General features: G+C 39.5%; 1 protein-coding gene across 4 annotated transcripts in view; it reads right to left on the reverse strand.

The window, feature by feature from the left end:
* INO80 (INO80 complex ATPase subunit) overlaps window positions 1-14,365 on the reverse strand; it is a 137,070-nt gene that overhangs the window by 25,139 nt on the left and 97,566 nt on the right. For all 4 annotated transcript variants that reach the window (XM_510320.6, XM_016927958.4, XM_054667384.2 and 1 more), the window contains 2 exons: window positions 12,042-12,169; window positions 1,543-1,637 (listed from right to left, as the gene is read on the reverse strand). In XM_510320.6, the coding sequence (XP_510320.2) occupies window positions 1,543-1,637; window positions 12,042-12,169 (223 nt within the window). The remainder of the gene's footprint in view (window positions 1-1,542; window positions 1,638-12,041; window positions 12,170-14,365) is intronic.

Consider the following 14,365-nt stretch of genomic DNA (forward strand, 5'->3'; position numbering starts at 1 on the left):
TTTTTTTCCGCTTTTTGCCAAAACAATGTGGTGGAATAAGGAGGCACAATGCTTATGTTTCAAATAATTGGTTTTAGAATCTACTGGTAGCTTCCGCTAGGTGAGAAGCTAGGTTAGGCTATCCACACAGCTGCACCAGGGTAACAAATGGAAACGGGTTTGAAGCAGATCTTCTCCTTATTGTTGGTCAAACAGGCACCTGGAATTCTGGTGTGTAGTTTTAACTTAGGAAAAATTCTTTAAACAGAGGACATTCTATGTTGAATTGTGGATGTGTTTTATGCCAAATTATTTTATGTCTGAATTAAACTATGCTTTAGAACTGAATGGAATTAAAAATTGTAATCTAAATAAAATGGCTATGTGCTTAATTTTCTTCATAAGAATTCAGAAGTGAAATATTAAGAGGCCATGCAATTAAAAGCCAAAGTCAAAGCTGTTCTGATTTACTGACATTAAGATCTGCTTTATTCCTTGGCTCTCCAGGTCTAAGGAGGAAAACTGAAGACGAAGTTCAACAGACCCGTCACTAGTGGAGCCTGGCTTTCTCCTTGGAGAAAGCAGTAACCAGACTCTACCTATTACAATGAGAAGCTGCACTCAGGATAATTATGGCTCTGTAAACCATCAGCATTCAGCAGGCAGTAATTGAAATTTCACAGGCTCATTAGCAGGTGGGAGAGGTACTGTGGCTGAGAGCTGCCAGCTGAGTAGACTGTACAGTATTGCAATTTGTCATACGGCACTGTACTGCTACTATGTTAAAAGGAAAGCAGGAAAATAAAAGGTACTTTTTCTTATACAAAATGAAACACAGAAACAAACTAATAACTTTAAGTCAATACTCAGAAATTGCTACTGTTAGTGGCCGGGATCACTGGTTCATCCCTATAATCCTAGCACTTTGGGAGGTGGAAGTGGGTGGATCACTTGAGCCCAGGATTTCAAAGACCAGTCTGGCCAACATGGTGAAATCCCGTCCCTACTAAAAATACAAAAATTAGCTGGATGTGGTGGCGCATGTCTGTAATCCCAGCTACTTGGGAGGCCGAGGCACAAGAATTGTTTGAACCGGGGAGGCGGAGGCTGCACTGAGCCGAGATCATGCCACTGCACTCCAGCCTGGGTGACAGGGAGAGACTGTCTCACAAAAAAAAAAAAAAAAAAAAAAGAAATGGCTACTGTAAGCAATGAGGAATACAGGCTGGTGGATTTTTTTCTACATACCTATTATCCATTGAGGAGGATCTTGGTTCATACTTAGAAATGATTTCTTTTATTATCCAAAGAAATAGGCACTGGTGTCATAAGAAAGCATACTTCAAACATACAAACTATCAGGTATATTCTCTTTTTCTCTCCCAGACACATAGATCTGAATTATGATAAGCAGATTTAGTAACTTCTTAAAATGGCAGGAATTACATCTTGATTCCTTAACAATCTCAGATGTCCTGGCATTTAAAAAAAAAAAACAACTTACCATTTCAAGCACTAGAGGGAAATTAAAAAGATAATTTTTGTAATTCCCATGAACATTACCTGTTCTGAAAATCAGCAACCATGTCTCGCCTCTCCGAGATCTTGGATGAGCCATCAAGCCTCATGTAGGTATGCTTCCTGTAAACCATGTATTCCTGCCAACCAGGATAAAAGGACACAGTAAATCTGATGCAAATTACTGTATTCTGATTTCCACAGGCATCTACCCATCTTCTACCTTGTCCACACTGGAGGCAAGCCATTATAACCAGAATGGGGAGAGAGTAACCCCAAGAGTACAAGAAGTTAATCTGTAAATGAGTTTACTGCCAATGTGTGAAAATCCAGGGCAATCTGAAGATTTTAATCACTCTCAATTTCAGTTTGGAACCTAATCTTATTCCTGTAAATTCCTGTAGGTTTCATTAAAAAAAAAAAAAAAAAAAAAAATTCCACAAACCAAAATAGCTTTTCAGTCATCAACCAGATATCTTTGACAGCTATGAAAATACCTACTTTTTTTGTCAGTGAATAACATTCACTGAAACGAATGTGTTTCCCCAGAGCAAACCTTTACTGATTAAAATGCTTAAATTTACAGCCTAAGCTTCCTTCTCCCAACAGAGCATGCATCACTGTTATGGGAGGCCTAAGCATCAGAGTAAAACAAAAGACAAGGTAATTTTCTATGGCAGAGAATGTTCTTGACATCATTAAGAGGAATTACAACTTTTAAGAATGAAGAGTCGTCAAAAGATACAATAGAGAGACTTCCTCTCCATTCTTAGAAATTGCAATTCTTCTTATAGTTATGTCCAAATGAACATTTATTTCCTCTTTTGTTTTCTCTGATTACGCTACAAAAAGTCCACTTGTAGAAGAACTAGTATCAAAAACTCAACACAGCTGCCTATTTATAAGAAACAGCATAAAATAGTTGATTCGGTTCTAAAATAACTTCTCTATTGAAAAAGACTAATCATTTCTACATTTGGGAAATGTTTGTGTTAATTAGTTTTCTGTGGTCAAATGTTCTTATACTGCAATATTTTCATATGTAACTCTTATACTTGGTGGGGCATTTTAGCACATCAGGTTGCTGTAGTTTGGAATATCTGGTGCAGCGTATGTGACAGCCTATTCTTAGATGGAGTGAGTGCCAAGAACTTGGCAGAGGTCTCTGGCTAGGGTACATGTGAAGCGAAGCTGGTCAACAAAGTAGACAAGCTCATTGACATATGCATCTTCATTGTGTTTTATATTTGGTTTAATTTTGATTTTTTAATTTTTTACCATTTCTTTCTGTCTCGAAGTGGTTCCTTAAGAGCTGTGATAATCAAAGAGGAGCATAAAATAAAGTGAGCTTCAAGTTCATACTTAGTGGTATTGCTATATCGTAGGACTGAACTAATGGCAGAAGGGTAGGGGGCGTTTTGGATAAAAAGGACTTCAAGAAAGAAGGTATAAAATGATAGCAAGATGATGGTCCTCAGAGGCTTGCTATACCTTTTGCAGCTAATCCAATCACAGAACGTTGCAATCAGAACAACAAAGTAACTAGACAATACCAAGACAGTTTACAGAGACACCCAAAACACAGATTATAATTTTAGCAAAAAGGTAGGCTTCCTGCACAGGCACTCTTTTTTTTTTTTTTTTTTTAGACACTGTCTTGCTCGTCACCCAAGGTGGAGTGCAGTGGCACAATCGTGGTTCACTGCAACCTCCTCCTCCCAGGTTCAAGCGATTCTCCTGCCTCAGCCTCCCTAGCAGCTGGGATTACAGGCAACTGCCACCACACCCGGCTAATTTTTCTATTTTTAGTAGAGATGGGGTTTCACCATGTTGGCCAGGCTGGTCTTGAACTCCTGACCTCAGGTGATCTGCCCGCCTCAGCCTCCCAAAGTGTTGGGATTACGTGTGAGCCACTGAGTCAAGCCTGATTTGCCTTTTAAACTGAACTTCTAGCCTCATAAAAGCATTGATGAATGAATCTTCTAGTAAATTTTGCTGTTTATATATTTATATATCAAGGCCAGCACAACCCCGGGGATATTAATCCTAGACCATAATCAAACCAACCCTGATTATAGAGAGCCTGTTACTGAGGCAACAGAAGTGAATTATTCCCTTCCACTGCTTCAAGTCTTAGCTCTTGAACTAAGACGAGCAGTGGGATTTCAGGCTTTAGTAAATTTAGAGTCTATTTCAGTAAATAGCTTCAAAAAAAAAAAAAAAAAACAAGAAAATGGACATGGAAAGATCTGTTAAAAGGCTGAATAGAGCAACATCTACATCCTCACACTATAGGAAAACACCTAAAAGACAAAGGTTGGGGCCAGGTGTGGTGGTTGGCTGGATGAAGTGGCTCACGCCTGTAATCCCAACACTTTGGAAGGTCGAGGTGGGTGGATCACTTAAGATCAAGAGTTCGAGACCAGCCTGGCCAACATGGCGAAACCCCATCTCTACTGAAAATACAAAAATTAGCTGGGTGTGCTGGTATGTGCCTGTAGTCCCAGCTACTCAGGAGGCTGAGGTGGGAAGATCATCTGAGCCCAGGGAGTTTGAGGCTGCAGTGAGCCAAGATCATGCCACAGCACTGCAGCCTGGGCAACAGGGTGATTGTCTCAAAACAAACAAACAAAACAGGTGAATGGATAAAGAATATGTGATATATATACATACATACATACACACACACACACACGAATATTATTCAGCCTTAAAAAGAAGGAAATCAACATGAATAACCTGATTCTGTTAAGTGAAATATGCCAGACATGGAAAGACAAATACTGCATGGTTCAACTTATATGTGCAAGCTTAAAAAGTTAAAACTCATAAAAGTAGAGAGTAGAAGGGTGGTTGCCGGGGGTAGGGGAAATGGGGAGATGTTGGTCAAAGGGTACAAAGGTTCAGTTATGCAAAATGAAAAAATCCTGGAGATCTAATGTACATCATGGTGACTAGAGCTAATAATATTGTATCGTATATGTGAACTCTTCTAAGAGAGACAATATCACAGGGTCGACCTTAAATATATACAATTTTTATTTATCAAGCATACATCAATAAAGCTGTAGCTGGAAAAAGCTTCAAAGATTATTCTGATAGCCTATATCAGCAGCTGAGAACAACCACTAGAAAGGGAAGGCAAGGCAGTTTCCCTTTGAACCTTGCCATTCAGCATGGCCCTCAGATGGGCAGCACTTGTACCACCTGAGGTCTGTTAGAAATGCAGAACTGAGGGACACATCCCTTACCTAGTAAATCATAATCTGCATTTTATTTTTATTTTTTTGAGATGGAGTCTCGCTCTGTTGCCCAGGCTGGAGCGCAATGGTGAGATCTTGGCTCACAGCAACTTCCACTTCCGGGGTTCAAGCGATTCTCCTGCCTCAGTCTCCCAGGTAGCTGGATTATAGGCATGCGCCACCATGCCTGGCTAAGTTTGTATTTTTAGTGGAGATGGGGTTTCACCATGTTGGTCGGGCTGATCTCAAACTCCTGACCTCAGGTGATACATCCGCCTTGGCTTCCCAAAGTGCTGGGATTGCAGGCGTCAGCCACCACACCTGGCATAACGTGCGTTTTAATAACATTTGATTCGAAAGCATTAATTTTGAGAAACACTATTGTAGAACATATGCGGTTTTTGTTTTTAAGTTCCTTATACTGTTCTTTTTTTTTTTTTTTTAATTATACTTTAAGTTTTCGGGTACATGTGCACAATGTGCAGGTTAGTTACATATGTATACATGTGCCATGCTGGTGCGCTGCACCCACTAACTCTTCATCTAGCATTAGGTATATCTCCCAATGCTATCCCTCCCCCCTCCCCCCACCCCACAACAGTCCCCAGAGTGTTATGTTCCCCTTCCTGTGTCCATGTGTTCTCACTGTTCAATTCCCACCTATGAGTGAGAATATGCGGTGTTTGGTTTTTTGTTCTTGCGATAGTTTACTGAGAATGATGATTTCCAATTTCATCCATGTCCCTACAAAGGACATGAACTCATCATTTTTTATGGCTGACATATGTGTTTTGGTTTTGTTTTGTTTTTGAGGCAGGGTCTTGCTCTATTGCACAGGATGAAGTATAGTTTTCTTGGATCACTGCAGCCTCGACCTCCTGGGCTCAACTGATCCTCTCACCTCAGCCTCCCAAGTAGCTGGAACTATAGGTATGCAATACTATGCCCAGCTAATTTTTAAATTTAAATTTAAATTTTTATAGGGATGGGGGTCTTGCTATGTTGTCCAGGCTGGTCTTGAACTCCTGGGCTCAAGTGATTCTCCTCCCTTGGCCTTCCAAAGTGCTAGGATTACAGGTGTAAGCCACTGTGCCTGGCCAAACATATCTGTTTTAAAAGCATTGGAACACTTTCTTCAAGCAAATTCTTACACAGAACCCCTCTAATATATAAAATAGATAAAAGCATCGCTATCCTGACTGATAAAGAGTGGCCATCTCCGCTTAATATCTACTGGTCCTCTAACACATCCCATCAGTCTGAAAACCACTGTTTTACTATATAAGTTGAGAAGACAATGCTCTGCTTGCATGCCACTGATTAAAAAGTAGGACTTACAGATCACATCCACACACCACATCAGTGGCATGCAAACAGAGCTGCCAGCATAACTCAAGATAGTTTTACTGAGCATTCACTAACTGCCAGTCACTGTTCTATTTTACCTGGTTATGTTTATCCAATCATTATGGCAACCTTTAAGGTAGGTGCTATTAAATATTTTTTAAATTTCTCTTTTAATTTTTTTCCCCCAGGATCATAGATCACAATCAAAATCTTCATGATCTGTTCTGTAACAGCTTCCAATCACCTCCTTTTTAAATTTTTTTTTTTTAGATTTTTAATTTTCATGGGTATATAGTAAGGGTAGGTGTTATTATTGTCCCTCCTATCTTACAGATGTTAAGGTCCCTAAAGTGACACAGGCAGTAGGTGGCAGACCTAGGACTGAAACTCAAGCAGATTGGTTCCAGAGTCCATGGCTTAACCCTCCTACTGTTTCCCAGATGGAAGGGATGATCAGTACTACTAAGATGAAAATAAAAAGGGAGCCCCATTTAACCCTAAGGTTCTTAATATATCCTGTCCATAACCTGATCTACCATCATCATAAAGGATAATTGGACACTTGAAAAAATAAAGGCAAATGTTTATATATCCTATTACCAACCTTTCATTCTGAAACTTCTATTCCAAAGCTGGCTCTGACTTTCATTTTAACCAGATTTCATTTTGATAAAGCAATTTAGGGGAAGGACTCAATATGGTCCACAAACCTGCAGATCTGATGTAATTTTATTTTCTTGGACATGCTGTTTTCCATCTTTTGGGGTATATCATTAGCAAAAGGCTACTCTATTACAATTTTTCTGCAGTCCAAGCAAATTGAACCAAGAGTTAAATATGACAGCCGTAATTCCCTTATCTAATACAGAGCCCTTTGGAGCAAGACTAGCAAAAGGCAATCATGGGCCCAAAATAATCTGACTTCAACCTACTCCTGTTATTTCCCTTTCTTCTATGCCATATGTTCCAGTCACAATGGACTACTCTTGTACCTTTCTATCTCTCTTTTTACATCTGGCTTCCTTAGTCTCAAATTCCTTTCTCCCTGATGGTTGAAATTCTATTTGTTCTTAAGTTCAGATGCCACTGTCTTTGTGATGCTTTCCTCAAGAGTGACTCAGTTAGAAATAAACATATCTTTCTTGCTATCCTCAGCTCTGTTCACGCTTCATTTTGACATTAGTATCAGGGTACACTGACAGGTATTTGTGTATGTATATGTCTCCTCCACTAAATAGATTCCTTAAAGTCAAACATCACGTCTAACTAATATTTGCATCTGCCTAGCATTAATGCCTTGCTCAAAGGTAGCATGGAGGAAAAAAGAATTTAAAAAAGCTTATATACAGCATGGTTGTAAGCTGACAAATTTCCTTCTACAATTCCTAAGACCTAATAAGAACTCTAGTTAACAGTGGCCCCAATTTTCTTTCTTTTTTTTTTTGAAAGGAAGTAAAGTACACTTGGAAGAAGGCCAAGAAGGAAACTTAAGATATCAAGTGTGCCAATCCAATTGGCTTTTCATTCCATGGGGCATTTTCAGAATACCCAGCTTCCCAGTATCTTCAGAATAACAGCTTCCAAAGGTAACCTGCATTTCTAAGAGAGGCCAACTCATAAATGACAGAATGTCTGCTCAGGATAAATCTTCCCCCAGTGAGGCACTGCACTTGGATAGATGACTGAGCAAGTTACACAACCCAGGGTCTCAAATGTCATTATGTATGGATTACCTGGATTTAATTCTATATTACACTATTATCATATGTTGGTACAGTTCAAGATTTGTCTGGATTTCAGTATTTAACAATTACACCACATATAGCATAAGCTGATTAACTCTTTCCAAGTACTCTTTATTGTATAGGAAAGTATCAAGTGGCTTATTTCCTTAAACTACAAACTCAGTTGCTAGATGCAATAGGAATGAAACTCAAAAGAGAAGACTCAGAGATAAGTCATCTGTAATAAGTTAAAAGCTCTTTGCTACTAGAATATGGAGAAGAGTCCCTAACCATGGTAAAACTGGTGGTAGCAGGAAAAGTTCTGCCTGACATCCAGCTGGATACCACCATCCCAAATGCACAGGGATTATGTGTTCCCCTAGTATGCCCAACAGCCAAGATCCTATAGGTGGCCAGGTGTGGTGGCTCACGCCTGTAATCCCAACACTTTGGGAGGCCAAGATGGGAGGATTACTTGAGGTCAGGAGTTTGAGACCAGCCTGGCCAACATGGTGAAACCCCATCTCTACAAAAATACAAAAATTAGCCAGGCGTGGTGATGCGCGCCTGAAATCCCAGCTGCTCTGGAGGCTGAGGAAGAACTGCTTGAACCCGGCAGGTGGAGGTTGCAGTGAGCCGAGATCCCGCCATTGCACTCCAGCCTGGGTGACAGAGCGAGACTCTTTAAAAAAAAAAAAAAAAAAAAAAAAAAAAAGATCCTATAGGCGATTCAGTAAATATAAAATAAACTCATAATGACATTTATTGATCTATGATTTCCTCACCTATTTATGTCCTTGGCTTCTGCCCGTGGCAAACTAAAAACTCCTGGCTTGGAAATTAAGCAGTCTCCTCTTCACTATTTTTGTTTTTCTTAGTGCCCATTTGTTACAGCAAAAGCACTCTCCTTTTAAAAATCCCCTATCTAGAAATACTACTATTTGGATGCCATGTGAAAGAATACAACATTTCTGAATATAGTCTATTTGGAAGAAGATCTGATATATACACAAGAAATTTAAAGTCAGATTTTTACCCAAGGGAAAAAGGAAGCGATCAATGACTTTAAAAAATACTGTGCACATAGTAATGTCCAAAACTAGTATTTCTCACAGAATGGAAACCTGGCCATAGAGAAGTATGTGAATTCTTAATGTCTTCTAGTTCTGCCAAGTCCCAGAAACAGACAGCCAGCCATGGCTAAGGCACATAACAACAACAACAACAACAACAACAACAACAACAACAACAAAAACCCAAAAAGGCTGTTGGATGAAAGAGAGTTGCTCACACACTCCACAGCAACACAGAGCTTTGATACCCGCAATGTGAGTTTCTAACTCTTACTCTATTGGAAGCATTTCTTTCTCTCTTTGAAGAGGGTATACGATTTCAAGAGAAAAAGGAAAATCCTGAAATAAAAACAAAACAACCAACATTTTGAGACTTAAGTTTGTGTTTTTTCTTAAGATCAAGTATACTCAATGGACAGGATCTATTCAGAAGGTCCCACTGCAAGATCATGTACCAGGTCATGCTTTAATGCTGAAACATGGCTTTAATGAATGTTAATACTCAGAGTTTCTATTATGAAAGTGACTGAAAAACACTCTTTCAAAGATAAAAAAACACAGACCTAGTGCTGCACCATCTCAAGATGTACAATATGTTTATATTTCAATCAATGATTAGATATATGGTAAACACTTTGGGCATTGTAATTCCATGCTCATAAATTAAATTCTATTTCAGTACTAATCTCCTGGAATACAGAATGTGGTTCATTTGAGTGGGTAATATTAAAACAAATTAAAAATGAATAAACTTTAAGAAATTAAAGGAAGAACCATTAGTGTAGTATTAAGGAAACCAGAGAAGAATTTCATTTTAGTTTTTAAAACATACAAATAGTTGCAACATTTTCTGGTTTCAACATCCAAGATGCATGTTATACATATGGCTAAGCAATGTCAGCAGTTGTGAAATTCAGGCTTTGAATTTGCATTTCCCTAATTTGGAATTCCCCTTAGAAATACATCTATGTTTAGAGAGGTTCTCAAGCTGCTTGTTTGCAAAACCTACCCACTAGGTCCATAACCCAAAAATAACTGTTGGATTATAGATAGAGAGGAAGTGATCCTGGTGGGTAGAGTTTACAGCACTTATCCTGAACAAAGCTTATCATACTCTGAATTACTTATTTTAGTAATATTTAATGAGAACCTAGAAGTGTGTGATACACCGAGGGAAGGACTATAATAAAGGCTGTATCAAACTTAAACCACCTACACTCACCTTCACCTACCGAAGCTAGTTTATTTTTGGATTGCTCATTCACATTCCCTTGGAACTTTCCTTTCATATGAATCAACATGTAAGACTATAGTCTTGGAAAAGAAATACCATTATGTTCCTTACCAGTATCCTTAGCATACTGCTTTTTCTTTAATTGTTAGCAGCTGAAGATCACTACTTTAGCTATACTTTCCCTGCCTCTTGAGGACAAGGAAAGTGCACTTTACCTAAAAAGAGCCCCACTGCAGGAAAAGTTACTCATGTTGTTTTGGCTGTTGGGATCATTTGTTTGAACAGAACACTAGATATGCAGGCAGTCCTTTTATTTTGGATTACTACTGTTAGGATATTTAACATAGTTAATATATACATCAAACACAACAGCTTAATCACCTCTCTTATGGTGACTTACATTCACTCATAAGCACTTCCATCATTTAGGAATAAGTGGCCTACTCATAATACAAACCAGAGAGTTTAGTCTGTCAACAGCATTCAAGGGGCTATGAAACCTAAGACTTAGTGCTGAAACTGACCCCAAAAATCATTTATGTCTCTTGCTAAAAGAAGTTGCCAGATTATTAAAAGAAACCTCCCACTGATTTCAGATAAATTCATTGCAAAATTCAACAAGCCAATCTTGGCTTCCAAAAAGCCTGAAAACCCTCCTTAATGCTAGCCTTCATTCCTTCTGTACTGATATGGTCCCTATTGCTTTATTCCTAGATAAGGATAATAACAGTACAATTTCCACTTACTTATTACGATTCCCTGGTGTAGCAGGGCGAGGGTATGAAGCCTTACACATGTAAAAACATGAGAATATTTATGTACTTCTGACAACCAGGTGCTTCTGCCTCTCAAACTTTATTTATATAAAGACTTATTGTACTAGTTTGTGATTATCTGTTCTCATTTTCACTCTCCTGTTTCTAGGTCTGTGACCTCCTGTCCCTTAAAAAATAAGTCACCACTCAGACAAGAAAAAGAAAAACTTCAACAAAGAAGCAATTAAAGAAACAAAAGCTGCCTTGCACAGTCATATCTTTTCCACTAACTTAGTAGCTGTCAAGCCTGGATGCATATTAGAATCACCCCCAGGACCTTTTAAATATCCTGATGCCCAGGCCTCATTTCAAATGTAATAAATAAGAATCTCTGGAAATAGGACTAGAAATCCATATTTTTTTAAAGCTTCTCAGGTGATTGCAATATGTAGTCAAGTTGAGAATCACTATATTAACTCAGGTTGAATAGCTGTTCTCTGCTTTTTTACGCAGAGAACTAATCCTGAATCTTGTTTTCCATACATAATTTTAGATTCCTAGGCTGTGACCTACTTTAAAATTAAGAAATGTCTTCCCTAGTAAAAGGATGTAAGGGGTGTTCTATTTCACTGGTGTAGGGCAGGGGGCAGAAGTCCTTCACATACTCCCCATGCCAGGAGCTAACTCTGCTCCCTTTATAGATTGTAAAATCAAAAAAAGGAGTTTTGGGGGCTGCGTGTGGTGGCTCACGCCTGTAATTCCAACTCTTTGAGAGGTTGAGGTGGGTGGATCACTTGAGGCCAGGAGTTCAAGACCAGCCTGGCTAACATGGCGAAACCCCATCTCTACTTAAAAAAAAAAAAAAAAAAAAAAAGAGCTGAGTGTGGTGGTGCATGCCTGTAATCCCAGCTACTCAGGAGACTGGAGCAGAAGAATTCCTTGAACCTGGAAGGCAGAGGTTGCAGAGCCGAGATCGCATCACTGCACTCCAGCCTGGGTGATAGAGTGAGACTCTGTCTCAAAAAAAAAAAAAAAAAAAAAGGAAAAAGAAAAAAGACAAAAGGGAGTTTTGGGGCTCCCATTAAGCAGGACTAACATTAGTCATGGACATCTGATTCCTACAAATTAAATGTCAAGGTATCCTAGGTCCCCAAGATTCCCTCTCCTACCTCCAGCAGGTCTATCATCCTGGTCATCTGGGAGTAGATAAGGACCCTATGCCCTTGAGACTTGAGCCGAGTCAGCAGGACATCAAGGGCATACAGCTTTCCACTGTCAGTGATGAGGCTCTCCTTGCCTGAGGAGAAGAAAAGGGGGTGAGGGGGAACTGTATTTAATTGATGCGACAAAATCACTCAATGCAAAGCTGTATGCAACCACAATCACTAAAACCAAGATGCTTGTCATCATGAGATCAGAAAAGTGCTCTAAAGGGAGAATGCAACGCCCTGAAAATATCACGACTCCAGGAGTGCCCTGGGAAAAAACATCCCCAAAGGGGGAAGTGCAGATTCCCTGATCACTCCCAATCAGACATGTGCTCTTAAGGCACTTAAAAGCATCCCTGCTCCACATCCTTACTCAGAGGACACCAGGTATACATGGACATCTATGGGTGACATCTATGTCAATCTGCTGTTATGTGACCTGAAAATTTTGTTTTTTCTTTGTTCATCCTATCTCTAGATATCTGTTTCTGCTAGTTCTGAAAGCACTGAGAACGTATCCTACCTGCCTCTGGAGAAAAGTAAACAAAGAAATTTATAACCTCTCTCTTTTTTTTCCCTTTTTCAAGACAGGGTTCCACTCTGTCACCCAGGCTGGAATGCAGCAGCGCAATGACAGCTCATGGCAGCCTCGACCTCCTGGGCTCAAGTGATCCTCCCATCTCAGCCTCCTGAGTAGCTTGGACTACAAGTGAGCTATCACACCCAGTTAATTTTGTTTCTCTTTTTTTGTAGAAACAGGGTATTGCCATATTGCCTAGGCTGGTCTTGAACTCCTGGGCTCAAGGGATCCTCCCAGCTCAGCCTCCTAAAGTGCTGAGCCATGGTACCCAGCCCCCCTACCCTTTTTTTTTTTAAACCCAAAACTAGCTCTCTTGGAGGACTGCAAATAGGTTGACTGGTAAATGTCGTTAACCCTAGTTGTATGTTAATTCAATAAAGACAGCAGGGCTTTTCAGAAAGACTGACTTTGAGTTTCTCTGCAGTGAAGCTCCTCTCACTCACTAACTTGTGCTTTCTCTTTCCTCTTCTCACAAGAAAAGCATTTCAGCAACAGATCTTTAAAGAACACTTAACTCACAAATTTTCATCTTATCCAGTTAGTATCATTTAACTCCCATCATATTCAGGAAGTAGAGTTTCCTGTTTGCAGACTGGTCCATAAACATGCCCTGAACAATTGCTGTCATTAAGAGGGGAAGAGTTTAGGTTTAAGGGGTTGGGTAAGAGTATATGTGGAAGTGGCCATAGGACACAAAAAGGGAGAGAGAAAGAATGGAGATATTATATAGACAACTAACAACTAAAAGAGAAAAACAGTTAAGAAAAACACAATGTTCCTCCTCAGTTTCTGGGTTTGAACCTATGGCTTTTCTTCAGAACCACAGTCTGACTGTTGACAGCAATCCAAAAGTTCTCAACAGTCATTCTCTGTTCTTGCCACAATTTGCCAAATGCACAATTATTGTATACAAGGAACAAGAACGGATGTGCTGACAGCACCATAACAAATCATCGGCCACTCTGTTTTTGCTACAAAGCCACAGGTCCTGGCTGTTTACTCCCTCTGCACTGCAGCCTGCCATTTCCCACCTTCAGAATGCTGCCAGGCCATGTCTCCTTCCACCACCCGCTCCCTGAAGCTGTGGCACACACCTTTGTTCAGTCTCTTTGTTTGGTCCTGTTTAGATTATTGAAATGCTCTTCTTTTTGTTGGTCTCCTTACCAACACAATCAAATGACTGCAGCTGGGACAGAATTGACTGCTAAGCCCTCTCCCTGGCACCAGACAAGGAGTACTGTATAAATTCCAAGTCTGAGCAGGCAGCAAAGCTTTCATAACAACTTTTAAGGTTTTATTCTTACCACAATTACCCTTCTCCAGTAATTGAATTCCCTAAGGTCTCTCAATTTTGATAGCTCCTAAACATTCACCACAGAGCTACCAATCAGCTTTAGACATACTTCTTTCTGTTCTCATTAAAAGCACAAGGTGAAAAAAAAAAAGACCATATATTTTTCAGCCCTTGAGTGAGCGTGGGCAAGCTAAGTTCGTAAGATTTCTGTAGCCTGCTTATCTTCTTTCTCCATTTAGATATACTCTCTTAGCACAAATGTTAATGCATATAAAAATTTGTTTTATGTCTGAATTTTGAGAAACTTCAATTATTTCAAAATCATGATTTAATGGTTTTCAAACAGTCCTGCCTCCCACATCTACTTTACTTTGCTAATCAGAATGAACTGTTCCTAGGATTAGAAAAGCT

Source organism: Pan troglodytes, chromosome 16, assembly GCF_028858775.2.
Source record: "Pan troglodytes isolate AG18354 chromosome 16, NHGRI_mPanTro3-v2.0_pri, whole genome shotgun sequence".
NCBI classification, from domain to species: domain Eukaryota; kingdom Metazoa; phylum Chordata; class Mammalia; order Primates; family Hominidae; genus Pan; species Pan troglodytes.